At 42.2% G+C, this 27,942-nt stretch overlaps 1 protein-coding gene across 3 annotated transcripts; it reads left to right on the top strand.

The window, feature by feature from the left end:
* The first annotated feature begins 1,276 nt into the window (after positions 1–1,276).
* SERPINB5 (serpin family B member 5) lies at positions 1,277–25,672 on the top strand. Of its 3 annotated transcripts, none has more exons than XM_082416927.1 (7): positions 1,277–1,421; positions 7,338–7,512; positions 10,312–10,449; positions 12,977–13,094; positions 15,845–15,987; positions 20,449–20,616; positions 23,916–25,672. In XM_082416927.1, exons 2-7 carry the CDS (start codon positions 7,345–7,347, stop codon positions 24,306–24,308), a joined length of 1,128 nt encoding a protein of 375 aa, XP_082273053.1. In that variant the 5' UTR covers positions 1,277–1,421; positions 7,338–7,344; the 3' UTR covers positions 24,309–25,672. The 3 variants fall into 3 exon arrangements, with proteins under 3 accessions (XP_082273053.1, XP_082273055.1, XP_082273054.1); XM_082416928.1 differs by lacking the exon at positions 1,277–1,421 and adding an exon at positions 1,460–1,648; XM_082416929.1 differs by lacking the exon at positions 20,449–20,616.
* Positions 25,673–27,942: the final 2,270 nt, after the last annotated feature.

Genomic DNA, 27,942 nt, shown 5'->3' with positions numbered 1-27,942 from the left:
TGGTATCCTGCCCACATCACCCTGTTATGACCTTCTTACCTCTACTTGCTCCCCTGATGCCTAAAATTCTACTTTAGGAGTTCAACTCATTTAGTTTATGACTTTGATCCTGGTTCATAATAAAATACCCAGGGCATGGAGAGAAGGGAAGCTATTAGTCACTCTTAGTTTAGCAAAATGAGTGGCTCCCTTTCATTTAGTCAACAAGCATTAATTGACTGCACATTGTCTATCAAGACCATACCAAGTGTTGGCATTACAAAAATGAATGAGGCTTGGTCCTTACCTTCAAGATTCTCATAGCGAGATAGAGGAGATCGTACAATAAAATAGATTATTATGAGACAATGTGGGAAATGAACAACAGGGAATATTAAATCAGCACAGCAGATAAGTAATTGGCTCAGTTTCAGGTCCTTTTCTGGAGAACAGATTCGGTAGGAAGGGAGGAGTTCCCACCGAAAGAAGGAGCTGCAGGAAGGCAGGAAGACTCTGGAATATGCAAACAGCAGACTTCGCAAAGAGATTCCAGGGGAAAATAATCCTTTATTTTTCAAAGGCTTTTTTTGTTTGTTTGTTTTGATGTGGACCATTTTTAAAGTCTTTAATTTATTAACAACAAATTTGTTTAGTTTTTATTGAATATTGTTTCTGTTTTATGTTTCGGTTTTTTGGCCGAGAGGCATGTGGGATCTTAGCTCCCCAACCAGGGGTAGAACCTGCACCCCCTGCATTGGAAGGCAAAGTCTTAACCACTGGACCGCCAGGGAAGTCCCTAAAGCTGGGTAATCCTAATCACAATATTTTATTGGGAACCCCATCAACAATTTGTCCCATCAATTTGGTATTACATATTCTGCTAAGTATAATGTATTTAATTTATATATTCTTTACTTTCTTTTGTGATCACCTTTCTGTTTAATAGGTATCTAGCTACCTCTTCGGCGTCTAGCAGAATGAGCCATGGAGGTGAGGGTGCTTTCTGTGGCACCACCATACTTGAAAAGTACGAATTATTACGACCATCACATATTCCTTCTATTTTATATAATATTTCACCTTCCGGTCCCACAGTGGGCTACTAGGGTTGCCCTTCTGTATGTATGCGTGTATTCAGCCTAAGGCACGATCCGCCGACAGCCCTGTCCTGCCTGAGCATGTTGCAGGCCTTTAGAAGCTGTGCAGACAACAGCAACTTCAGCGTGAATCATTTTTTCCAATCACGGACAAGCTGCCAAGAGGCATGAGTAAGGGCCAGGGCAGAAGTGGGAGGGACGGAGGGAGGGGAGGGAGGGCGTGGTCACAGTGGGCGTGGCCCCGGTCGGCGTTCAGGTGAGCAAGCAGCCTGCCTCTGCCCCACATCGAGGTCCTACCGCATCCGGTTTTCCTTTTCCCTGGCCGTGCGATCGCTGTAACTTCAGGTAAGCAAAGTGCAAGTAGCAAGGTGGTGATTTCCCTCTTTTTGGCAAGTCTTAAAAGAAAATAGTTCTTTGAGATGGTGAACACAGTGGGCAGAATGGCTTATTTTCAAGAGTAGGCTGTCAGCTTCAGTACGCCTGTCGCCCCCTACATGGGCAGCATTTCCAGCGCCCAGCCCTTTGGGAACCAGGCATGCCGTGTAGGGAGCAAAATCACTTAAAAGCACAAGGCAAGAGCATGAAGAAACAGCATGGCCGGGAGGTTTTGGTGTTGGGAGGGCCCCACAGTGATTCGCGGAGGAGAGAGTATTTCCGAGGACGTTTCCAGCCCTACCTTGGAACTCAGAGTGAGTTTTGCGGAGCTGGTTTCGGAAAGGGTGCGGTGCCCCAAACCTGAAGAAAGGGGAGACGCGCAGGAGTGTCGGGCTCACCTGCTTGGGCTGGCGCTGTGGGCTGAGATTCAGACTTCAGAACTGCTGTTCTTTCTGGCATTTTAAAGCATCCAGTGGGTGTCCATTTACTTGCAACTGCGTTCTTCCAGGCAGGAAGTATCCTCCCTCCCTCTTCCTGGGCTTCGAGATACTTGAAGCAAATTACAGATTTCAAATGTGTGTTCTTGGACGACTTTTCGAATAGGTTGGCTCATAGTTTCTTCCTCATAGAAGCTACTGTTTTGATGGCTTTCTTTAAGCGTGTCACCCTAAAGAGCAATTTAACAGGCCAGGCTGTTCTGTGGGCTCGTAATCAGATGAGGCTCAGATTCACAGAGCTGAGGGGTCTTATACGTCCTTCGGCTCACATCTCCCCCACCCCCCATTTTGTGGAGGAGGAGGGGAGGCTCACGGAGGAGAAGGGGCGTCCAAAGTCCCCTGGCTTATATCGGGCGGGATGAAGTGGAATCCAAGTCTTCAGACTCACGGCTCCTGGACTTTCCCAGGTCACCATGAATTTTCTTAACAGCTTTGTCACCCCTACATTACTGAAGAGGTTTTGAATAGAATTGGGTGCGTCAAAACCTCAGTCCCCACCAACATATGCAGGTGTTTGGTGGGTTCCTGGATGGGTGGAGAGATGGAAGCTTGTCTGAAGAAAGAATTCTCTACGTGTGAGTCAGCGGGTTTATATCTTTGCTTCTTAGCACCTGAATTCTGCCACTTCAGTCCCTGTGGGTTGTGGGTTCACTTTGAAGGTATGAAGTCTCAGCAATCTTGGTCATCCTGGCATGGTGAGTCTGGCCCTGTTTTACTGTTTTAGGCAGCGGTGGGATGGCTCAGCGGTCAAGATCAGGCTTCCAACCAGATGGGAGCAGATATGATGGCTCAGAATATCTGAGCAAAGCAGAGGCTCCCCTGCCATTGGAAATTAAGCAGTTGACCTTATTACTAAGAGCCACATTGTCCTTTCCCGCTGACAAAGCACTTTTCATGTACATTTACTCATTTCATCACCTCATTAATCCTCATGCTATTCTTTCACATGGCAGAAGCTGCAGGATCTCCTGTTTTCTTGATCTGCCTCTGACTTTTTTCCTTGTGAGGTTAGAAAGTGAACAGCACAGACTGTATTTTTAGACATTCCATTGTAGTTGTTGTAATAGGCAAAGGTATTGCCTAAGGATTGTTTCCACCAAATGGTCTACAGATGAAAAGTTTGGGGAATATTGGCTTAGATGCATTAGAAAACATTAGAAAATCTTGATGCAGGGGCCAGTGAGCACCTGTGAGTCGAGAGAATTGACCTCCCCACGCCTCCTCACACCCCAGTGCACATGTCTGCATTCATCTGGGGACTGCTTGCTGTCTCTGAACTAGCAGTTCTCTGGCACACATTTTTGCATGGCTAACTCCTCCTTATTCTTTAGGACGCACCTGTAGTGCGACTTATTTGATGTCACTGTCTCTGAGGAGAGCTCACTGAGATTTCTAGTATGAGTGCGCTGTCTCCCCTAAGGGCTGCATGATAACTTGTGCCCCCGTCAAAACACCCATCACACCTTCAGCACATATCATGCCACTAGGTGACAGCTCTTCGGAGGCAGGAACCATGCTATGTTCACCTTTGATTTGTTCATGTCTAGATCAGGTGCCTGACACGCATTATTAGGTACTCAGTTAATACTTATTAAATGAAAGCAATATAAGATTGATAGTTTGCAACACAGAGAGTGGAAAGACAACATGAGTTTCTGCCAGTTGGAAAATCAGGAAAAAAAAGGTTTTGTGTTGATTTAAAAAAAAGAAAACATGTAAGAAAAAAAAAAGAAGAAAACATGTACGGTATCTTGGTATCTCTAAAGGGGCAATCCAGGACACGTAGGATTTTTGGAACTCGAAAGACTCCTGAGAGAACAAATGCCAGCAAAGACACAATTACCAAGAAGGAAGGTGATACGTGTGGTCAGGAGCTACCAGGCTGGAACGTAGAAGAGTGAGTGCCAGGTCTGGTTTGACCACTCTCACTCCCCGAGCGGGTGGCCTGGGAGAATCACTTCGTCTCTGTGTGCCTCCCTTTCCACACCCGTAAACTGAAGAGATGGGGCCAGACTACATCCATCCAAGTTCTTGTCCCCCTTTAAAGGTTTATGGCTTTAGGATGTATTGCAAACAATAAAAACAAAACAGGCAACTTTACAATTAAACTCTTACAACTTCTTGTTGTTTGTTTGTTGCATTTCTTTGTTGTTTGTTTATTACTACTTAAACTTTCATTTCACGTTTCCCTGATTAAAAGTGGCTTTTAAACATTTAAGTCAATAAAAGATGTGGTGTTTTCTATGTTGATGCTGTAAATGAAATTCTCCTTACTTGTTCTAATCATTAGAAGATTTTCATGAAAATGAGAGAAGTTATCTCTGTAACAATGGAATAATACAATGAAAAGAATCTGCAGCGATTTTAGCACCCTGAACAGGTCATTAGATATGTAAATTTACTACGCAGGAATTGCTAATCTTTACTCTTGTACCCACAATTTTTATAGCATTTGCTCGTGCAAAATGGTCTGCATAGGAACCTGACCCATTTTCCTGGGTGTGTATTGCTAAAGTTGCTGAGATTTGTTTAAATGCTTCATCTTGCACCACAGTGAGGTGGTAGTTGGCTGTGGCCAAAATCATCCCTTGAACTATCTCAGACCAAATCAGCTTTACAGTGTTTTTAGGTCACTTGCCACTAATCACCAAGCAACTGATTAGATTTACCAGGCAATATTTGATTGATTACATAGTTGGTGATCATTTACCCCTATAGACACCTCAGATGTTAGGTGTGCCCTGACTTACATTCTCCAACAGGGACTGAATCTAAGCCTTGAATTGCAACTAAGTGTTAATTATATTGTGTAATATATAATATGTATGTATATATATATATATATTACATATAATATATAATATGTAATATATATGTAACTGTACTTAAAGCCACCATGATCTTGTATTCACATAGAGCCATTTAGATGAAACGCATTGCAAAATGCTATAATGAATGAAGGAATAATACTTCAGTGGAACAAAACGGCATTTCCTTACACTTTGATCCACTTCTGGGATCTACTTTTAGGTGTCTGCCGTCAAACTCCCTCAGCAGATGACTCCAAGGCCTTAAAAACACAAAAGACATCAAACTTCAAAGTTTGTTATAAATGATGCAAAATTATTCTAATTTCTCCTCCTGGGTGGTTGGAAATATGGGCTGGGAAGAACTACTTGGGCTTGTTAAAACATAGTTGGTATGTTTTCATACTATCATTGGTGTGGTTAGGCCTTGAGTTGTTGAAGCTTTGAGAAGTTCGCAGGGGTTTGGGTTTAGGTTTCTCTATTTGGTGAAGAAATACCTCATTTAGGCTTTTCTATTTGGTAGAGAAATAGCTCCTGTTGAATTTTAGTCATAGATGAACTCAGCATTATCAGTGTTAAACTTGCTGCTGGAGAAAGCCAGTTTTCTTGTCCTGAAAGTCCGTTTGGGATTCCCAAACAGACTTTTAGGAAGTTTCTTTTAATTTCCCTGTGGTGGACACATGCTTCTGTTTCTGTCTCATTGCCCTCTGCCTTCCTCATGCCGGTCTGCTTCCCCTGAGAGTTCACTCTCATCTCATGGCCCCCAGCTCTCCCCAGATGAGAGAGCATAAGGTAGTAGGCCTTAAAGAAATGTAAGATGCCTGCCCTGACTTCAGGTTACCTTATTGTAGGTGCGTAGTGAGAACACTGAGTTCACTTAGCTGTACTTTTTGGACAAAGGAGGAAGCAGCCGTTGGAGATGACCAGTGAGCATGAACGGCTCAACAAAACTTTTTTTTTTTTTTTTTTTTTTTGCTAATGAGCTTGTATTTACAGATTCCAAGATATATTATAATCTTTTTGATTCCATCCTACACACAAGCCACATGTCCCATAAAAGGGAGAATTCCAAAGAACTATTTGAAGATCAAGGGCCCATTCCTTGATCTTATTCTCACGTCTTTGCATTTTGAATTTCTGTTCAGGTATAAGGTGCAAAATTGAGATCCTATTCATGCATTCGACTTTAACACATCCTTGAGTTCCGATTGAGGGAAGCCCTCTGTCTTGAGTGGTGATGCTTTGTCTGGCACCGGGGAGCACATCCTGCCTGACGACCTTCAGTGTCACGTCTTCTAGGGGTAATGAGAACGAGAGTTCTCACACAAGACCAGAGGCTCACTGCTGCTATTTCCACTTTACCCGGCCCTGTATTTTTAGATGAAGCTGCCCTCTCTTTTCTTTAGCTCCCATGTTACTTGTTCCACTGTTCACATGGCATGGCATTCTGCTTATTTGTATACATATCTGCCCAAAGAGGTGGAAAACTCAGAGAAAGGGAGGGGGTACTCAGGTGATCCTTATAATACTTTTCGTAGTGTCTTCCACATAGTAGATAATGTACTAACAACAAAAACAATAATAGCTATTATTTATTAAATATTGCTATGTGCCGGGTGCCCTACTAAGGCATTACTTACTTTATTAATCTTGTAGGGCTGCTGTAACAAAGTACCACAAATTGGGTGGCTTAAAACAGTGGAGATTTATACTCCCACAGTTCTGGAGGCCAGAATTCTGAAATTAAGGTGCTGTCAGGGCCTTGCTTTCTCGGCACGCTCTAGGGGAGAATCTGTTCCGTGCCTTTCTCTTGCTTCTGGTGTTGCCAGTGAACTTTGGTGTGCTTGGCTTGTAGAAGCATTGCTCCAATAATCTCTACCTCTGTCGCCATATGGTGTTCTCCCTTGTGTCTTCACATCATCTTCCCTCTGCATGTCTGTCTTTGTGTCTTTTCCCCTGTTCTTAAACAGACACCAGTCATATTGGGTTAGGGCCACCCTGATGACCTCTACTTGATTCAATCTGCAAAGATCCTATTTCCAAATAGGATCACATTCACAGTTACCCAGAGGTGGGACTTCAACCTACCTTTTGGGCGGGGGCGGGGGTTGGGGGGACACAATGCAGCCCATAACACTTACTAAATATTAACTTGAATCACACAAAACTGCTGTGATTTGACTATTTTTGATCTACAAAAAATTCAATTTTGTATGCTTTAACCTAAATCCTAATTGAAACAATATGGATAAATAAAACCAACTGATTTTGATCAGTGCTGTCCATTGTTCTGACCACGTGCAGAGGCCATTGTAGCCAAGTGGGCTCGAATTTGGAGATTCCGGGCAGAGCTGTACACACAGAGGACCTCACATGTTGGGTGTTCAGATCTTAGGACATTTGTGCAGGAGTTTCTTTACCACTGGCTTTTAAATTTGCATTTACTGAAAGTTCCATCCTTCCTCTCTTCTACCCAAGACCATGACTTTGTTTGACGAGAATTCTTATTGCGTTGGCAAAATGCAGTTGAGAACACTTCAAGGATGATTTAGAAATAACCTCACTCTTGTCCTTTGTTCTAGGCCCACAATGGATGCCCTGCGACTGGCAAATTCGGCTTTTGCAGTTGACCTGTTCAAACAACTGTGTGAAAAGGAGCCAGCGGGCAATGTCCTCTTCTCTCCAATCTGTCTCTCCACCTCTCTGTCACTTGTTCAAGTGGGCGCCAAAGGTGACACAGCAAACGAAATTGGACAGGTAAGCCCCATGCCTTGTTTCTGCTTTGAGTGGAAGCAAAGTTATAAGAACACACAGGTGGTGCCTGGGGAAAAAGGAATGAGGCTCTGTGGTCAGAATTGCTCAGGAATAAGTGTTTTGCCATTTCCAGCACTCTCTTAATCTATTTTTAAATGTGAAAGCTCATTTATCTGTCCTGCAACCCATGTTTAGAACAGGTACTATGTTGTTGTGGAGAACGCGGGGATCTGCTAGGCAATCACGAGTTTTCCACTAACAAGTGGCCTTTGGCAAGTCACCTGACATCTTTCTACCCATTATGTTGTAAGCATCAATCAAGATGATGTTTGTTAAATGTTCCACTGCAAATATCCTGACCAGAAAGAGTGTAAATCTACAGCCCCGTCTTACGCACGAAATTTATTTACAGCATCATCCTTTATATTAAAATGCAGCCTGAACTATATTCTACTCTATAATATATTCTACCCTATTCTATATCCTTATTGGATAGATAGAATATATCCATGTTTATTTCAATACAGAAATAATGTTTGAAATTATCTACCTTTAAGTAACATGGATAAATAAGAAGATGGATTGTGCGTACTTATGTTTTAGAATACTCCCTGGGATTTGAATATCCCATTTGAGAAGAATGGGCTAAGATGATGTTTTACACACACACACACACACATGCGCATGCACGCACACGTATATAGGAGTATGTATATATATGTGTACACATATAAATAAAAAATTTTTAAGAATCCCTTTTTGGCTATGGTTTACTATCTTTGTAAAGTTCTTAGACCTTCAAATGAGATGATTTTCTATACTGTTACATTTTAAGTCCTTATTTACTTTTATTATTTAAAAAAAATTGAGGTATGATTGACATGTACCATTATATTAGTTTCAGGTGTACACTATAATGATCAATATTTGTATATTTTGCAAAATGATCACCACAGTAAGTCTGGTTAATGTCTGTCACCATACACAGTTACAAAAAAAATTTTTTTTTTATGATGAGAACTTTTAAGATCTACTCTCCTAGCAACTTGCAAATATACGGGATTATTAATTATAGTCACTATGCTGTACATTATATCCCCATGACTTATTTTATAACTGGAAGTTTGTACCTTTTGACCTCCTTCCCATTTCGAGCAGCTCAGCCTCTTACCCCCTACCCGCCAATCCTCGCCATTTACCTTTAGATAATAAGTGAAAACCCTTCTAATTCCGTTCCATTATTATTCTTCCATTGATCGTTCCAGTTCAACAGAATCTCTCTTTTCATGAGCTCATAAGCATTTAAAAAGGGAACATCTTTTATCTATAAACCCCCAGAAAATATGACCCACAAAATGTTATTTGTGTCAGGATGGCAAATTTACGCTTGAAACTGAGTGGGACTTGAGAAGGAAGCTTCCTTTGTGGGAAGAGGAGCTGCACCTTTTCATCTGTCCTCCTCTTTCAACTCCACCCCACAATCCCTACCCCATCTCTCACTCCTCATTTCTCATCTCCCACTAGAGAAGAGATAGAAAAGAGGACTTCCTGGTAGTGGGTCTGTTCCTCAGTAATAACAACAAAGGTCTTTTCAGTACATGCGATTGTTTCCCCACAGTGGTTACGTGGGTTCTTTAATTTTCTGGTCTTTTTGCCTGTCATTAGGCATGAGGGTTATGTACAGCCTCGGACCAGCCAATTTGACCCTGCACTACGGAGGTTGTGTGACTCGATGGTGCAATGTGCCCATTTAGTGATCACCTGAGGTGTGGCATCAGGGCATGGTTCTTATGAGTTAGGAGTGAGGAGAAAATCACCTTATCCTGACATCATGTTCTGGGCACCATGGAGCAGAGGAGATGCTGAGCTATTGGTTGAAACAAAAGAAAAGTTAGGAAAAAAATAAAAGGATTTAGGTCTTACAGAAGATAGCATCCTAGTTTTAAGTGGCTTAGAGTATTACTATAAGAATACTTATTAACATTTTGAATCCATACGATATTTTAGGTGTCTTAACATATAATATCTGTAATCCTCATAGCTTCTCAGAAGAGTAGGTGTTCTCAGTTCATTTTACAGAGGGGAAAGTACAGTTCTGAAGAGTTGGGCAAGATGACATTTCTAGTAGGTACAGGGTGGGATGCAAAGGCTACCTAACTGTAGCCCATCGATGGTATGGCAGCTGCCTACCATAAATGACATATCAGCCCATTTGGCGCTTGTTAGAGCAACTAAAGGGACTGGATAGGCTCTGGCTAGGGACACCTCTATCCTGGAATCTGATACCTGCCTAATGATTGTCTCTCGGTATTAATTTCTCTCTTCTTATCTCTAAATTGGATAGAAATTATAACCCAGCTTCCTTCTTTTCCAAGTTTGGAAAAGAACATGGAGGCATCACTTTGAAGAAAGGGCTAAATTTCCTTATAGTTAAATCAAGAGAAGTGTATCTTTATGGCAGTGTTTCTCAACTGGGAACAATTTGCCCCTCCCCTCCCTCACCCCTCTCCCAGACATTGGACAATGTCTGGATACATTTGTGTTGTCACAAATGGAAGAAGGAGTGCTACTGACACCTAGGAGGTCAGTGATGCCCAGGACAGCGCCCGCCCCCGCCGGTCCCCAAACAGAATTATCCAGTCTGAACTGTCAGCAGTGCTATGGTTGAGAAGCCTTGCTTCTGGGAACAACAGAGCCAGGAGATACTCAAGACCAACCCCGAGGAGGTTGACCATGACCATGTGTCCACTGCAGTGGGAAGAGGCAGTGCTTCACAGATAATGGATTTTTTTCTCTTCACAGGTCCTGCATTTCGAAAATGTCAAAGATGTGCTCTTTGGATTTCAAACAGTAACATCGGATGTCAACAAACTTAGTTCCTTTTATTCCCTGAAACTAATCAAACGGCTCTATGTAGACAAATCTCTGAATCTTTCCACGGTAAGTGGTTCAGAGCAATTAGCAAGATTCAACTGTTTATCAGGGGTGACACGTTCTCATGGTTAGACCAACAACTTTTTGTCAGTGAAAATCATTCCTAGGATGCTCATTTACGATTTATTTAAAACAAATTAGTCCTAACGGAGAGGTTGAATCTAGAGGGAATCAATTGCAGTCACATATTTTAACTTAAAATATAGAGAAGCTGTGAGTTTCCTTTTCCCTCTAAAACATTCACAGATCCCACCCTTCCTCTTAGCTTCCTCACTGAAAGAAATGGAGAATGGGATTATTACTCTCTAATAAATGTCTCTATAGATGCAAGACAGCTCATGATTTAAACATCTTTGTTCTTGAACAGCAGGGCATATAGCCTGGGACAGCATTTTAAGTTCTTTACCTTATTTGTTCATGCACACAATGTTCTCCTGATATTTCTCAAAATCAGTGAGAAAAATCCTAACTGTATGAATTAAAAGTTTTCATCGGTCATAAACTGGTTTTGTTTGTTTTATGAGGCTGTTCAGGTGGGTATCTATACAAGGTAGAGGTGGTAATTTCAGCTATTTCTTGAAGGAATCATATAAAGAACACATATATATTCTTAAATTTGATCCAGAGTATATCATAATACTTTAAAAAATATGTATTTGAAACACATAGCCAACATCCTCGGCTGCATAGATGTTCATTCTCTACTGTAGTAATATCGAGTTGATTCAATTTGTGTTTGGATGGTCAGAATTTCAAGCTTTCCAAATCTAAAAGGTAGACTACCAGTTAAATATTTTGCCATAGTTTTACTACTTTCAGCAATAGGTATTTGTTTTTCTGGTGGGGATCTTTTGAGGACATAAGTCATTAGATGTTGTGAGTTTATTCTTACTGCTTAAAGACACATATACACAGCCATTCTTCTTCCAACAATCACCTGGGGAATTAAAGAAATACTGAGATGTGGGTTGAGGCCTGGGCATGGAAAGAATTTAAAAACTCCCTAGGTGGTCCTTAGTGATGCTTAATGCATTTTGTTGCTGGCAGTGAAGATGGTGGAGGCCCTTCATCTTGCTGAGTGTCTGGAATGTTCTTAGCTCTGTCAGTAAATGGTAACACTCAGTCCCAAAGTTGGGTTGCAATGGACAGAATCAAACTGGGCAAGCCTGTAGTTGTTCTGAAAAAAATCCAAGGAGTCCTGTGCTTAGGAAGTGAAGTGACATGACATTTAATCAAGCTGTGTTTAGTTTGGTTGACTTTCCACTCAACATTTTGAATTATTTCAAACCGGGAGTTGCAAGGGATTTTTTAAAAGGCTGTTTCCATTGTTCCTGTTGGTTGTATGTCATCTATAATTTTACTAGTAATAGTACAAACAAGTGTGGTCTGAGGAGGGCCACCTGTATCAGAACTACCTGGGTGTTAGAAGTGCAAATTCCTGGCCTTGGTTCACTAGAATCAAGATCACCAGGGACCGGATTTAGGGTTTTCCTTTTTTTTTTTTAATGCCTTTTCTTTTTTTTAAAAAATTATTTATTTAATTTATTTCTTTTGGCTGCGTTGGGTCTTCGTTGCTGCGCGCGGGCTTCTCTAGTTGCGGCGAGCGGGGGTTGCTCTTTGTTGCGGTGCATGGGCTTCTCATTGCAGTGACTTCTCTTGTTGTGGAGCACGGGCTCTAGGCGCGCGGGCTTCAGTAGTTGTGGCATGTAGGCTCAGTAGTTGTGGCTCGCGGGCTCTTGAGCACAAGCTCAGTAGTTGTGGCGCACAGGCTTATTTGCTCCAAGGCATGTGGGATCTTCCTGGACCAGGGCTCGAACCCGTGTCCCCCGCATTGGCAGGCAGATTCTTAACCACTGTGCCACCAGGGAAGTCCCAGGTTTTGCATTTTTAACAAGCATTATAATTAGAAGAACTGCTCTGTTCCTTACAGCACTGTGTTTCAAACTTTAACATGCAGATGAATCACCTGGGAATCTTGTTAAAAATTCAGATTCTGATTCTGGGGTGGGGCTTGAGATTCTGCATTTTAACAAGGTCCCAGGTGATGCTGCAGGTCTTGGTCCTTGGACCACACTTTGAGTAGCAAGCATCTTTAGAATATTTATTTATTTCAGTGTGGATAAGATTTTTCTTCTCACAGAGTTCTCTTTTCTGTACATTTCTTCCATTCTAAGACATACATATATAAATTTACATTTTATCTGTATGTACATTTTAATGTTTCTGAAATTGAAATTCATATTATAATTGTTGTGTGCATGTAGCATAATGTTTCTTTTCTCCCCCAAAACTGATGCTAAATTGATGGAGGCATTTAATAATTGATATTGTCTTAGAATTGAACAAATGAAACAATACAAAGAAAATTCATTGATTTTTACATAATGTTTCAATTTATATAGTGTTACAGATTTTGAAGGAGTATCCATAGTAATAGAGATTTAAAAGTCCTGTGCTAGAATTGTGTACAAACATAATGGTTTAACTACAGACTTTAAGGGCTTTGTGATTTTATGAACTGGATGTTTTTCAGGAGTTCATCAGGTCTACCAAGAGACCCTATGCAAATGAAATGGAAACTGTTGATTTCAAAGATAAATTGGAAGAAACAAAAGGTCAGATCAACAACTCAGTTAAGGAACTCACAGATGGCAAGTATCCTTTACTTATTCTGCTATAAATCACTAAATAAACAGACCATATCATCTCATGAATCTGCTAAGTATAAGATTGAACATCTGGAGGATTCCTTGAATGTTTTTGGTATACAAGCTAAATTCTTGCCCATCAAGCCATTTCAACCACTTGGATTTCTGGGCATTTCCTGCATCATATCATCAGTTGGCAGAAATTCTGAGTACTTCAGGTTTAGTCTGCTAAAATGGGCTGCCACATGCCCTTCTGGAGGCTTGGATGTGCCTCTAACAAAGTACGGCTCTGGGCCAGTTCCGAGGCTGGTTTTTCAATCTGGAAATGAAGGGCTTGGACTATAGCTTGATGATCCCTGAGGCCACTTTTGGCTCAAAAATTCTACAACTTTGTCAAGGAAAAAAAAGACAAAAGGTCTTAGATAATCAAATACACATGCAGAAAAAACAGAACCAAACAAACCATGGTGGAAGCTTGTCCCAGGTCTCACAACTCTCCTTACCCTTGGCCCTCTGATAGCCCCGGGGCCCGGGGTCTCTTCTGCAGCTTCCACCTGGCCCTGCCTCTTGCTCAGCGCTTCCCTCAGGCCTCTCCCTTTCCCGACTCCTCCCTCCATTAAAACTCTCTGTGAGGTGCGCTCCTTGCTAGAAAGGAATTGGAGCTAAGATGAGTTTGGGTGCAAATCAGTGTTCATGTCCCCCTTCCCAAGGGACGTATTTGTACAGTATTTGTATAGGGAGGCAGCTATTGGGACACAGCACCTCACTGTGAAAGAGCAAACTGGATTTTTCAGGTGCCACTGCAGTCACCGAAGTCTGGGGAGGGACATACTGCTGCGGCAGGAGAGATACACTCCCTGTGAGAATGCCAGGGCGGCCCTCTTGCCGCACTGACTCAGGAATGCCGGAGCCCCCGCTATAAATGCAGGGTGAGGCCGTGGAAAGAACATGGTCTGGGAGTCGTTCAAGACCTAGATTCAAATCCAGACACTGCCACTTGTTAACTGAGGTAGTTGGATATGGAGCCTCAGTTTACTGAACTGTAAAATGGGGCATATATTACCTGATTTAACTTTCACCTGGTTGTTGTGAGGATTAAATTAGATCATATATGCTAACAAATAATATATGATAGCCAAAATAATATATGGTAGCCATAGATACATATGCACACACAAATGTGTACATCGATATATATTTATTAATGAAATGAATTTTATTTGGCTTCATATGTAAAGAAAAATCTGGTCTAACTAATACCAGGTTAGGCACAATTTTAAAATGTATACGTGAAAGGCAGCTCCCATTTAAATTGCTGTGTGACGGTTTTGCTTTTTTTTTTTTTGGCCGCCCACATGGCATGCGGGATCTTATTTCCCTGACCAGGGATCGAACCCGTGCCCCCTGCAGTGGAAGCTCGGAGTCTTAACCACTGGACTGCTAGGGAAGCTCCCCAGTTTTGCTTTTACAATTGTTAATGCATTGCATTTTCTCTCCAAGGGACTCTCTTTAAAAATCTTCATAAATTTGAGTTTTTTACTGGAGAACGTAGTTTAGTGAAAAGACTTCTGAATTTGAAACCAGAAGCTCGAGGTTGAAGTTAGCCAGCACTTGCTAGCTCCCCACTTCTTCAGTGATGCTCTTACGTATTCGACCCAGCATATAGCACTGACAGGACAGATTACATCGTTTGTGGGTCCCAGTACAAAATGGAAACACAGGGCCCTTTATATTAAAAACCGCATTAGGAATTTTAAGATGGCGACAGCAGAGCATGAAACCAGTGCAGGGCCCTTCACACCTAGTCACAGGCTCAGGAACTGGGCCTGAGCAGTGGTATGAAGATCTGAGAGATTAGGTAAATGAAATATCCTTAGCAAAAAAGTCAATGCTATTCAAAGGCGAGGACTTAATTTTATTAAGGGTTTATCACCACCTAACTGTTTTGGCTGTTGGGGATTTGAGCACTACGGTCATTACAATTGTTACGGAGTTTATGGTGGTAATTACAGCTGACCAGGATGCAAACAGAACAGTGTGATTTGGGGAGGGGGCAGTGAGCTGTGGGGTAAAGAGGGGAGCACTGACCTGGTGTCTTCAGACGTGCTTGGCAGCTGAGTGAACCGGGAAAGCCACTTGGCCTCTCTGAGCCTCCACGGCCTCAACTATGAGATGGGGATAATGACCTTTGCCCTACAGGATCATCATGAGGGAAGTGAGATAAGACACGTGACAGTTCCAAGCACAGGGCCCGGTGGAAAGTAAGCTTTCTTGCATTTTCTTTCCTGAGCACAGGCTCTGGAGTCACAAAGACCTGGCTTTGAATCCTGAATTCACCCTTGCTCATGCATCATCTTGGGCGAGGGACTTAACCTGGAGTCTCAGCTTCCTCATCTGTAAAGTGGGGAGCAATGCATGGTACCGTGCATGTGCATGTCTAGCACATGGCCTTGGACAGCATGGGCGTTCCACAGGGGTAGCTTGTGCTTTTCTTCTTGCTCCTCTTCCGTCTTTTTCCCCCTCCCTTCTCCCCCTCACTCTGCTCGCCAGGTCTCTTTGGAAAGTCTGGTTGAGGCAAGATGCAAGGAGAAAAAGGGGTCCTTCTTAAATGAGATGGTCTGGGCTACCAGGCTGTACATGGCGCGGCTCTAGCCAGGGTTAAATGCCCAGTCAGTGGATTTGCATGGGGACATCAGAGGTGGTTTGGAAGCATAACCTCGTGCAATTTTGTGGTTTCCTAACATTGTTTGCAGGCCGCTTTGAGAACATTTTAGCTGACAACAGTGTAACAGACCAGACCAAAATCCTTGTGGTTAATGCTGCCTACTTTGTTGGAAAGTGGATGAAGAAATTTCCTGAATCAGAAACCAAAGAATGTCCTTTCAGAATCAGTAAGGTATGTGGGCTGCGTGTTGCAGTCAAAGGATCCCAACTATAGATCTGAAAAATTATAGCAACACGAGGGACCCTAGGAATTCACTCCAATGAGGAAAATTAAGGCACAGGAGGTAGTGTGCTTTTCCTTAGACAACAGCGGGGAGGGGCAGGGACTGTTTAAGTGTAGAAAAAGAACCATAAGCCAGAGACTCTCACTCTTTTTCCAGAATGTCCTCAGGGTCTGATCTGAGTGAGAGTTTATAGAGCTTCTAACACAGTGGGTAAAGCTAAATCACCAACCAGAAAACAACTACAGATGTTTGGGACCATTAGTAGGAAAGGAAAAGAAAAGAAACAAACCAAATCCCAACATTAGAGGCCTTTGGATCATCATGAAACATTGACCATTTGGGAATCTTGTTCCAGGTTAATGAGCTCCTCTGTGATCTCATTTCTCACCTGTTAATAGTGAAGTAAATGGTTCTGATATTTTAATTTAAAAGCTGCTTTGAGGTACTCATTGGCTGTGAAGGAAAAAGCATAGCTTACTCGTCTGCAGTGCTGGGACTCATTATGGGGAAGAATTACGATAACAACCTGTATCGCAGGGAAGTCTCATGAATACTACTGAGTGAATAATGAAGCCATATCCCATGCCAAAAATAATTCATATAAATAAGTAAAGTGCCTCCTCCATAAACTAAACCAAAGAACTGAGACTGGAAAACTGACCCATTTCGTTAGAGGACCTAGGAAACCCCAGGAATCTATATGATGGTGTGATTTGGTCTCATTTGATGAGATCTGGCTTGTGTTAAGGATGCAGACTCAGAACTGTGCGTCAGTCAGCACAATCTCGGAAGGAAGCTTATTTACCCTGTAACTCTTATGCATCAATTCTAATTTTCAGGTCTCTCCCAGCACCTAGAGTACTTAGCATTAATCACTTTTGTTTTTGCCAAATATTATCATTGTACTTTCGTAGTGCTAGAACCCAGGAAGAAAAGACCTTCAAGATACAGTCTATACCTGAATTAGCTGGACTGGTTTCCATGTCTTATTGTTTGTACCCACAGCGTTTGTATTCATAGGCCACACCCTCCCCTCCCAAATCCCCTGCCCCAGCTGTGTTTTCCACACTGAAATCTAATTATTTATTCACTTATCTAGATCTCTTACCAGTGCATGGACTTTTAAGGGCAGGGATAATGTTTTGCCCATCTCAGTTTCTATAATTCCTGGCCCAGTCCTTGATACATTAGTAGGTGCTCAGCAAATGTTTGTTGAATGAATGACCGATCTGTAAGGATCAGTTTGATTAAACAGCCAATAGCAAACAAAACCTTTTTGGCTTTTGGGACCACCATGGGTTCCTGTGCAGGATCCATGGGCCGTTTTCACTGGGACAGGACAGTAATCTCCTTACCTACTCAAAACCTCCGTGGTCCTAGGGAGGGAGCCAGGTCCCCATCTACTTGCTCTGCCTCCATTTGGCTTCCCAGATTACAGTGGTCTTCTCATTGCTGCCTGCGAGGGCCAGGACTGACCCTGCACACAGGGCTCTGTCTCAGACACCAGGCACCAAACAATTACTTCTTTAGACTCCGTATTTTTCACATATGGGTCCCTGAGTTTTAAACACGGCTTCTTGACTTTCTTAGTGTTGCCTTTTATTTGGAGCTAAAGTTGAATGTGACTGTACATAGCCTGTGCTGTGAGCGGGGACCAAGTGTTGGCCCCAGTGACCCTCACACGGAGTGTCCCCTCCAGAGCGGTTAGGGTTGGCTCTCCTCCCTGGGAAGTGCTGGCAAAGGGGCCTTGAGAATGTTTAAGTGAAACGTGAAACATGGTGCTTCTCATACCGGCTGCAGGGCCAGCCCAGAACATCATTATGACCACCCTCAGATCTGCGGCTTTTACATTTAAGAAAATGTTAATGGGTGTCTTTTATAAAGGGAGGAAGAATGTGTGCAATTCCTTTATCCTTGTCGTTAAATCATAAAGCTAGGTCGTATCACGTCCTGGAGACTCAGACTCTAGGAAGAGAATTAATAAGGATTTAAAATGCCATTGATCTCTCAGCGGTTCACCAAACAAAAAAATAAAACACTATTCAAGGCTGCGTGGGGATATACCCTGCTTTTGAATGCAGGCGCTCTTACTTTTCCTTTGTTTCCTTTGAATTGCTTTTGTCAGCTCCTGAACTTTTGGGGTGATATTACTAAATCTTTTCTCATATCCTTTGGTGTCTCTTTTAAGGGTTAGACTAAATTGATGAAGTTATATTATTAAAAGTTTAGTACAGGGCTTCCCTGGTGGCGCAGTAGTTAAGAATCCACCTGCCAATGCAGGGGACACGGGTTCGAGCCCTGGTCCAGGAAGATCCCACATGCCGCAGAGCAACTAAGCCCATGCACCACAACTACTGAGCCTGCGCTCTAGAGCCCGTGTGCCACAACTACTGAGCCCGCGTGCCACAACTACTGAAGCCCACGCGCCTAGAGCCTGTGCTCCGCAACAAGAGAAGCCACCGCAATGAGATGCACCGCAAGGAAGAGTAGCCCCCGCTCGCCGCAACTAGAGAAAGCCCGCACGCAGCAACAAAGACCCAACGTGGCCAAAAATAAATTAAAAAAAAAAAGTTTAGTACAGTACCTATCCTGACAATGTGGACACACACAGTCACGTGCGTGCGCACACACCCACATCCCCCCCCCCCCCCACACACACTGTATTGAATATTTTCTGGGATGGTCGTTACTTAGTCCTGTTTTCAGAAGATACATCTTAATTTATGTTTTAGAAAATGGGATTATTGTATCCATAGTCAGTGCTGATAAATGAAATAGATGACCGTTTTTGGTGGTCACAGCTTCTGTGAATTCAGAAACTATTAGTAATCTAACCTGATGGAGATTTTTAGACAAATCTATACTTCTTTGAGGGAAATACATGGAAGAATTACCAGTTAATTTAAAAAGTAGTATGTTTATTTTAAAATCATAATTTTGTTTCTGGTTTTACATAGAGTCAAAGTCTTCAATTATTTATCAACCAAATATTTAGTGAGCAATTACTGTGTGCTGGGACATACCGAGATAATAAGAAATGGTTTCTGCTTTGACTGTAGGCTAGTTGGGGTGGGGGATGGCACATACATACATTTTCTAACATAGTGACAAGTGTTAAAATACAGGTATGTACAAAAAATAAAATAAGTAAAGTCTAGCTTTGCTTGAAGATAGTGTTGGGTAAGGTTCAGTTTACTGTTTGAAGATCCCGGATAAAAGCTTTACTGTAATATTATTCCTGCAGACCTGATACAATGTTTGAAATTTCCCCCCAAAGAGGTTCGGTTAACAGGCAAATATCCCATGGGAGGTATAAACCAAGACAATAAATTGCACTAAATTACTATCAGTCTTTTACTCCTTAGTATGAATTAATTTTTCTTCAGAAAATGAGTCACCTCTGTAGCAGAGACACGAGGTCAGATATTAATGGGGACATAGAGGAGAAGAAAAGTCCTGGGATGCTGCCTGGAGGGAAAGGCCTGAGTGATAGGAGCTGGAAGAGACTTAGAGATAATTTTGTTTGTTATCATTCTTAATTTTTAAAATCATGAAATATTTCAAGCATACAGAAAATTATAGAGAATAGTATAACAAACACCAATGTACCAACAACCACCTTTGTAAAATCTTTATATTTTGCCTTATTTCAGATATTTTAAAGAAAAAATATAGCAAGAATTGCACTGTCCTGTGTAGCCCCACCACCCCTCCATCTCCTTGCTTCCTCTCCAGAGGGAACCTTCATTCTGAAATTTCCAATCCCCTCATTCCACTGACAAGGAAACTGAGGCCCAGAGAGGTTAAGTGACTTGCTGAAGGTCACAGAGTATGTTTATGTCACATTTGAGACTAAAACCAAGGTTCTTCTCTCTAATCAGATCAGAGCAGGAAGAGGGGACCGAGGGAGGGGTGACTAAAACCGAAGGCGGACGGAGAACAAAACAAGCATGGTTTTTGTTCTGCTATACGTTAACTTTTCCATATTAGGCATTGTATAAGGAAAAGCTACATAAATGGATACGTGGGTTTGCACTGGAATTTACTTTCAAGTGAGCTCTACCAGGAATGGTTTAAAGATCTTGTAATTATAGGCATCTATAAAGGCTAAGTTAAAGTTTGCCTGTATTTCCAGTCATCCTGTCTTATTTTTAATGTTTTATATATGCAAATACAGTATTATATTATGGATAGTTCCTGTAATTATGAAGCACATGAATAACTTTTCAAAGGTAGTCATAAACTCTTGACAGGACAGTCTCTGATGGTGTGGATTACCTGCCTGCCTCTTTAAGCCATAATGATGTGAAACTATATCAGGAACGAATTTATGAGTATGTGTGTGTATAGAGGGGTGTGTGGGTGTGTGTGAGAAAAACAAGCACAGCAAATTTCTTCTCCTTTTTTAGACGGACACCAAACCAGTGCAAATGATGCACCTGGAGGCCACGTTCTGTATGGGCAACGTCGACGGTATCAACTGTAAGCTCATAGAGCTTCCCTTTCAAAACAAGCACCTCAGCATGATAATCCTACTACCCAAGGATGTGGAGCATGGGTCCACGGGCCTGGAACAGGTGAGGAGGGAGGCGGGCGTCCAGCGCGCAGGCGCAGCGGAGCCAAGCTGCTGCTCGGGCGGTGCTTGTGGGGCTGCGGCAGCCTTGCCTTAACGATTCACTTGCTCAGTGGTCTCTAAGGGTTTCACGGTTCTTTGGGGGCCTTTCGCCTCAATGTTAGAACAGCTAATATTTATTTGGTACTTATAACGTGCCAGGAGCTGTAAGTTCCCCATGCGCACTGGCTCATCTAATTCTCACCGCAGTCCCAGGAGTTAGAAACTATAATATTACCGTACTCACGTTTACCAACGAGGGGCCGGAGGCACAGAGGGTGGGTAGCTGGTCCAGGGTCACGAACTCGTGGGTGGTGTGTAGAATCGGAAGGTGAGCCCAGGAAGTTGGAATCTGTGCTCTTAACTCCAGGCTAGAGCCCCTACTGGTAGCATCTTGCGTTAGTGTGGTGCATGTGTTACAATTGACACATTCACTCAAGTCCACAGTTGACTTTGGGGCTTGCGCTTTGTGTCGCACATTCTATGGGTTTTTGAAAAGTTCTTTTAATGCACACACGTATACAAGGTTTTATTATGCTTTTATACAGGTAGAGACACAAGGCTTAACTGACAGTAGAGGTTTCACCTGCCTGGGAATGACTTTCTAGCTTCCCCTCTGTTCTGTCAGCCCCCTGCAGCCCCAAGACCCGTTGTTCTCCCTCAGTCCTGCCCTCCGGGCTTCCTGGCTCCCTCTACCTGGGCCACCCTCTGCCAGGAAGAAGGAGGGGTTCTTTGACCAACCCAGGATTCACCTGCTTTATTTCCGGTCACAACTCAGTTACTCCCTGACTTTCCAGGGGACAGTCTAACTTGGTCCCCATCCTACCTGCTACTTTGATTCTATGTTTTATCCATCACTTTATTAACTGAATCATAATTCCCATCTTCATTCTTCCGTTCACTCCTCTCTCTCTTTTTTACTGCACTTCACGCCTTAGTCTCATTTTCTTCTTGCAGCCATTATTCAGCTGTCTCACACTTTACTTCCTTAAAATACCCTCACACCATTTTTTTTTTTTAAAATTAAAGTACAGAACGAAAGAAGATGATCTTTTGAGTCTCAGAAGGTATATTCAAGGATACAGTCGTCTTAGTTTACTAGGGCTGCCATAACAAAGTATCACAAACTGGGTGGTTTAAACGACAGAAATTTAATGTCCCACATTTTTGGAAGCTAAAAGTCCAAGATCAAGGTATCTGCAGGTTGGTTTCTTCAGAGGGCTGTGAGGGAGAATCTGTCCATCCTAGCTTCTGGAGATTTGCTGGCAATCTTTGGCTTTCCTTGGTTGTAGACACATCACTTCAATCTCTGCCTTCATCTTCCAAGGCATTCTCCCTGTGTGAGTGTGTGTCTGTATCTGTGTCCGGAATTTCCTTTCTTATAAAAAGGACGCCAGTCATATTAGGTTAGGGCCTAATGACCTCACCTTAACTAATTACACCTACAAGGACCCTATTTCCAAATGAAGTCATATTCCAAGGCACTGTGGGTTAGGACTTCAATACATGAATTTTGGCGGGGAGCGGGGGCGGACACAATTTGACCCATACAATGGAGGAAAAAGTTTATTTTTTCTTCTTAATGACTTTTGACTTATGGATGAATTTTCTTCTGTCTTCTCACTCTCAGGTAGTAAATGGCCAAGAGACTATACTTTTTGGCTCGAAAATTCTAGTTACCTATGACAATCTTTTGGTCTTGATAATTTGTCTTAAATAAAACAGTATCCGTGAAAAAATACTTATCATAGCTTAGCAAGAGAATCCAATGGTTCCCTCTCCCATTAAAAAAACTTGTGACCAGCTTGTGACCTTGTCATCTCCCTGATTTTTATAGGTTTCACACGAGTGACTTCAGTGCAGAATTGCCCCATGTAGTAATAGTCAAGGTAGTATCATTGTCTGTTGTACGTGTATTTCTCCTCTAGCCAGTGGGGAGACTGTAAGGGCAAGGAGCAATTTAAGATTTGCTCAATGAAGAATTTTATGACTAAATCATTTTATGTGTCATTGCATATCTCTCATTTTAAAAATAGCCAACTGAAATAGATGCATTCATCACCCATGATCTTAAAGGATGATCCTAGACAGTTCAAATTCTCATTTTAAAAAAGAGTAACTTTAGCTTTAATTTGAGTTATGAAATTTGATACCATGTCTAGGGCACGAATATTCTAGATTTCCTAGTAGAGAAATTAAAATAAGCATTCAATAAATATTATGCATAAAAACTTTTCTAGTTTTATATTTATTTCACTATTATCCATGCAACATCATAATCCATGCATTCATTTCTATAGAGCTACTCTATAGTTAAAAGAAATGCCCTCATAAATTTCAGAACAAAGGGACCATTGTCGTGGAGTGAGCGGAGGAGACCAATGCTAGGTAGCTGGGTAGACCATTTTTATTTTTAATTAATTTTTATTGGAGTATAGTTGATTTACAATGTTTTGTTCGTTTCTGCTGTACAACAAAGTGAATCAGTTATACATATAGATATACCCACACTTTTTTAGATTCTTTTCCCATATAGGTCATTACAGAGTATTGAGTAGAGTTCCCTGTGCTATATAGTAGGTTCTTATTAGTTATCTATTATATATATAGTAGTGTGTATATGTCAATCCCAATCTCCCAATTTATCCCTCCCCCTGATTCCCTGCTTTCCCCCGTGGCAACCATAAGTTTGTTTTCTACATCTGTGACTCTATTTCTGTTTTGTAAATAAGTTGATTTGTACCATTTTTTTTAGATTCCACATATAAGTGATACCATATAATATTTATCTTTCTCTGTCTGACTTACTTTACTCAGTATGTCAATCTCCAGGTCCATCCATGTTGCTGCAAGTGGCATTATTTCATTCTTCTTTATGGCTGAGTAATATTCTGTTGTATATATGTACCACATCTTCTTTATCCATTCTTCTATTGGTGGACATTTAGGTTGCTTCCATGTCCTGGCTATTGTAAATAGTGCTACTATGAACATTGGGGTGCATGTATCTTTGTTGAATTATGGTTTTCTCTGGATATATGCCTAGGAGTGGGATTGTTGGGTCATATGGTAGCTCTACGTGGGTGGACCATTTTTAAGAGAACCTAGTCACATGCCAAAACTGCAGGGCTGATTCCATCTTTGATGAACCATCTGTACTGCTTCCAAATAGGGCTCACAATGACATTTTATGCTTTTAGTCAAGGAGGATCTTTTACAATTGGAAATAAAAAAAAACAATTTCCTCTCCTTTTTGTCCTTCAGGTTGAAAAACAACTCAACTCAGAGACGCTATTGCAGTGGACCAATCCCAGCACCATGGCCAATGCTAAAGTCAAACTCTCCATTCCAAAATTTAAGGTGGAAAAGATGATTGATCCCAAGGCTAGTCTGGAAAACCTAGGGCTGAAAAACATCTTTAATGAGAATGCATCTGATTTCTCTGGAATGTCAGAGACCAAGGGAGTGGCCCTCTCAAATGTCATTCACAGAGTGTGCTTAGAAATAACTGAAGAAGGTGGGGATTCCATAGAGGTGCCAGGATCACGAATCCTGCAACACAAGGATGAATTCAATGCTGACCACCCCTTTATTTACATCATCAGGCACAACAAAACTCGAAACATCATTTTCTTTGGCAAGTTCTGTTCTCCTTAAGTGACAGAGCCCAGGTTCCCAGGTTAAGTCCCACCCTACTTCTCTGTAAACTCTGCAACTGAGAATCATTTTCTAAATACCATAAATTGTTAATAGGAAGCTGCTGGTATTCACACTAATAGGCCTTTTTTCCAATTTTTTGTTTGTTTGTTTGTTCTTCTTTCCCTCCCACCCCCTTAAAAGACAATACTTTTAATGAAAAGGAATCACCTTAGAGAAAAAATATGTATTCATCATTTGTCAAACTATCTAGGGTTTTTGGCAGGAATACAGTCTTTCACAAAGAAAATTCCTATAAGGACGATCTGGAGGATTTTATTAACAAAGCTTAGCCTTCCATCACTGGGATACAGAATGTTCCAGACATTTTCTTTTCCCTGAAAGACTGAAGAAACTGGTACATGGGCTCTGCAAAACTTTCTTGGCACCAATGAAACTTGGACATACGTTCAGGCTACTGTACGTCCACAGCTCCTTACATTAAACCCTGCGGGACAAATATTTCCTTCAAATTCTGATTTTTGTGGATTTTAGAAAGATAATATGTTGCACATACTGTATGTTGTGGATCTCCATTGATAGAGACTGGAGCAGCACCCTATAAATCAACACCTTAATATTTCTGCCACAAAATGTAGAATATCCGCACAAAATAAAGACTCCAGGTAGCCCATAAGTATCAGGTTTTGCTGCCAAATCAGTGTGCCTCCTACTTATGAAAAAACTTTGTTTTCAGAACTTTTTGAAATTTTGGAGTGTTGGACCTGTAGTAACCAAAGGGCAGCACCTCAAGGGGAAGTTCAGATCTTATTAAGAATTCACTTTCACTTTTGATAGAACCCCTACCTGGTTGTTGGGTTGGCGAGAGACCACTGGAAGGGAATTCTAACCGACTCACAGGCTTGTGGATGTCTGACCACCAGGGCTTAAATGCACAGGGACTTTCACAGTAGACAATAAAAGAATTTTACGAGTGTTGAAGGAACTTGTCTCTCTGTGTACTGTGATAGTGGGAAAGGGGGAGGAACTTCACGCTGCTAGGAAACGTGACAAAAGCTATTGATATGCTCACACTGCTGTGAATCGTATTTTTCCAAAGCCTATGGGTTTAGTTACTGTAGACAGCTAGTTGGGAACCTACAACGATTGCAGTTTTTAAAGATGTTTCTGAGAAGTTATTTATGTCACCAGTTCACGTGTTAATTCACTACAGAAACAGGACAGCATGGAAGATTTGGATCTGGCGACAGCCCTTCCCTCTTTCTCCTCTGGCTTTGTTGTAAATAGGTTCAACTTTCTTCTTACTCCGAAGGTTCAATATTGAATTTCTTTTATGCTGTTGAAAATAAAATATTATTGAATTACATGACTTGCTTTTTTCACCATTTTGAAATAGAACCAAACCCTCCATTGACAAAATGCTTTGGGGACGGGGATTGATGTCGAATAAAAAGGGATAAGAATAATGACTGCCCCTATTTCCTGGTCTTCCTTCCTGCCCACCAGCTCTAGCTTCCTCCTTCCAGCCCCTTTCATCCTGGGGAGGGAAGGACCAGGGAAGTGGTAGAATGACTCCCAATGTCATAAAAGTGTATCATGAAAGCAGAGGCCTTGTAGGAGGCCATGGAACTTTTCTCCAGCCTTTCCCACTTTGGGCCCTACCTCAAAATGTAATTTTATCAAGTTAAGCTGTATATGCCTAAAATGTTTTCTTATTAAGTACTTTTTTTGGGTCAATGTCATGTACATTTGTTTTGAATCAATTATGGTATCTGTGAACCTAATATTCAACACAGTCCTTTTCCTGTCTCTGCAGAGTGCTCAGATAGAATGTTCCCCCCCCTTGCAATAAACGTTGAGTACAAAAAGTGACAAATGCCTCCACATTCTAAAAAGAAAAGACCATTTGTGTGGGATTTCTGGGGGTGGCCAAAGCCAGGTTTTACCACTGTTGGCTTGTTATCCCCCTTCTCGAGGCTGTGAAATAGAAGGTGTGGGATGATTGTGCAAAAGCTTAGTGAGTGTTTCGAGGAGAGGAGAGATTAGTGCCTCTTTAAGCCAAGTAAGTGTTCAGGGAACTTAACCTGTCTCCTGGAATTCAGAGAGCACTGAAATTTGGACTTAACTCTTGCCTGGGATAGTCTCAGCCAGTGGTTTTCACCCAGGAGCAATTCTGCCCCCTAGAGGTTATTCTGCAATGTCCGAGAACATTTTTGTTGTCCCAGCTAGAGGGAGGGGTGCTACTGGCATCTAGTGGACAGACCCGGGAATGCTGCTGAACCCCTTACAATGCCCAGAACAGGGCCCCAGAGCAAATGGTACTCACAGGAGCAGATAGCACCGAGGTTCAGAAACCTGGGACTCTACCTAAAGCACAGATGCTGGCTGGAGGGATCCCTGAGTCAGAGCAAGGGCAAAGGTCTCCAGGGGGAGTGGAGTCTGCTTGCTGTCAGTTACAGTGAGATGTGCAGGTAGCCAGGCTTGATTATTTTGAGACTTTGCTCCGACGGTTGGCCCAGGGAAGGTGTGGGGTCTGCAAAGAGCCCAGAAGAACACCCTGTGAGAAAGAGTTACTATCAGACACTTCTTCTACGAGATCCTGGATTACGTCTTCCCCTGCCAAGTTAGGTCCTTACTTCCTTACCTCTCCCTCCTTCCTTTGCCCCCACGAGTCAGGTGCTGTAGGGAGGAGCAGAAGAGCCAGGTAGGTAAGTGATGGTCAAGCCCCCCTCTGCTTCCTTTCCTCTGTGGTCAGTGCACCCAAACCAGACCCCAGCTGTGATGGATGGAGAAGCTTTTAATCAAAAGACAGATTGGAGTTCTCTGGACACTGTGGGAGTCGGGCACTTTGTGTCCTGCACCCAAATAAACAGGGCTCTTTCCTTTCTCAACAGCCTGGAGTTGATGGCTGAGTTTGATCCAACACTGAAGGCAGGTTATAGGGAGCTGGAATGAGCTGTTTTCCCTTGTCCTTAATTCTTCTTCTTTGTTGACTTAGGGGAAAGCAGGAACTGAATGAGTAGGATAATTAGGTCAATGGCTTTCCAGGTAGAGAACAGGTTTTCCCACCCCTGGGGAGGCATCATTGCGAAGTTGCAGGAGAGTCAGCCTGTCTGAGCTGGCGAATGTGAGACCTTGCTGAGTGTGGTTTTCTTTGCCATAAAATTCATCCCAGTGGGACCACGGGCACCAGTTATGAATGGAGTTACAGTAGGCAGTGAATGAGATTTGCACTTCTCTTTTCAATAATTTTAAGCATGTCAGGCTCGAAAATGAAATATTTCTTCATTAAATAGAATTGTGTTGAGCATCTATCTAGTAGGCAAAACTGTTTGCCCACCTAACTGTGAAACAACCTGACCAGACTATCATGTCCTATCGCCATCCACAAAGTTATCAAGAAAACTTTCATCGACTCATTCGTTCATTTATTCATTGGATAAACATTTATTGTCTTAGACACTGGCCAAAATGTGTGGGATGAAAAACATGAATAAGACACACAGTCATACAGAGAATGAACAATCAGGGACTTCCCTGGCGGTTCAGTGGTTAAGACTCCGAGCTTCCACTGCAGGGGGCATGGGTTCGACACCTAGTGGGGGAATTAACATCCCGCATGCTGCGCAGTGTG

The sequence above is a fragment of the Balaenoptera physalus genome (genome assembly GCF_965194825.1).
Source record: "Balaenoptera physalus genome assembly, chromosome: 12".
Classification (NCBI taxonomy): domain Eukaryota; kingdom Metazoa; phylum Chordata; class Mammalia; order Artiodactyla; family Balaenopteridae; genus Balaenoptera; species Balaenoptera physalus.
The sequence above is the reverse complement of the archived record's forward strand: the minus strand, read 5'-3'. Positions and strand labels throughout refer to the sequence as shown.

What these genes read in the sequence shown, in the direction of transcription:
- SERPINB5 (XM_082416927.1), top strand. Translation starts at nt 7,345, where the DNA reads ATGGATGCCCTGCGACTGGCAAATTCGGCTTTTGCAGTTGACCTGTTC. An exon ending in AATCTCTGAATCTTTCCACG is followed by an intron (nt 10,450 to 12,976) that starts GTAAGTGGTTCA and finishes GATGTTTTTCAG; the next exon opens with GAGTTCATCAGGTCTACCAA. An exon ending in GGTCCACGGGCCTGGAACAG is followed by an intron (nt 20,617 to 23,915) that starts GTGAGGAGGGAG and finishes TTTGTCCTTCAG; the next exon opens with GTTGAAAAACAACTCAACTC.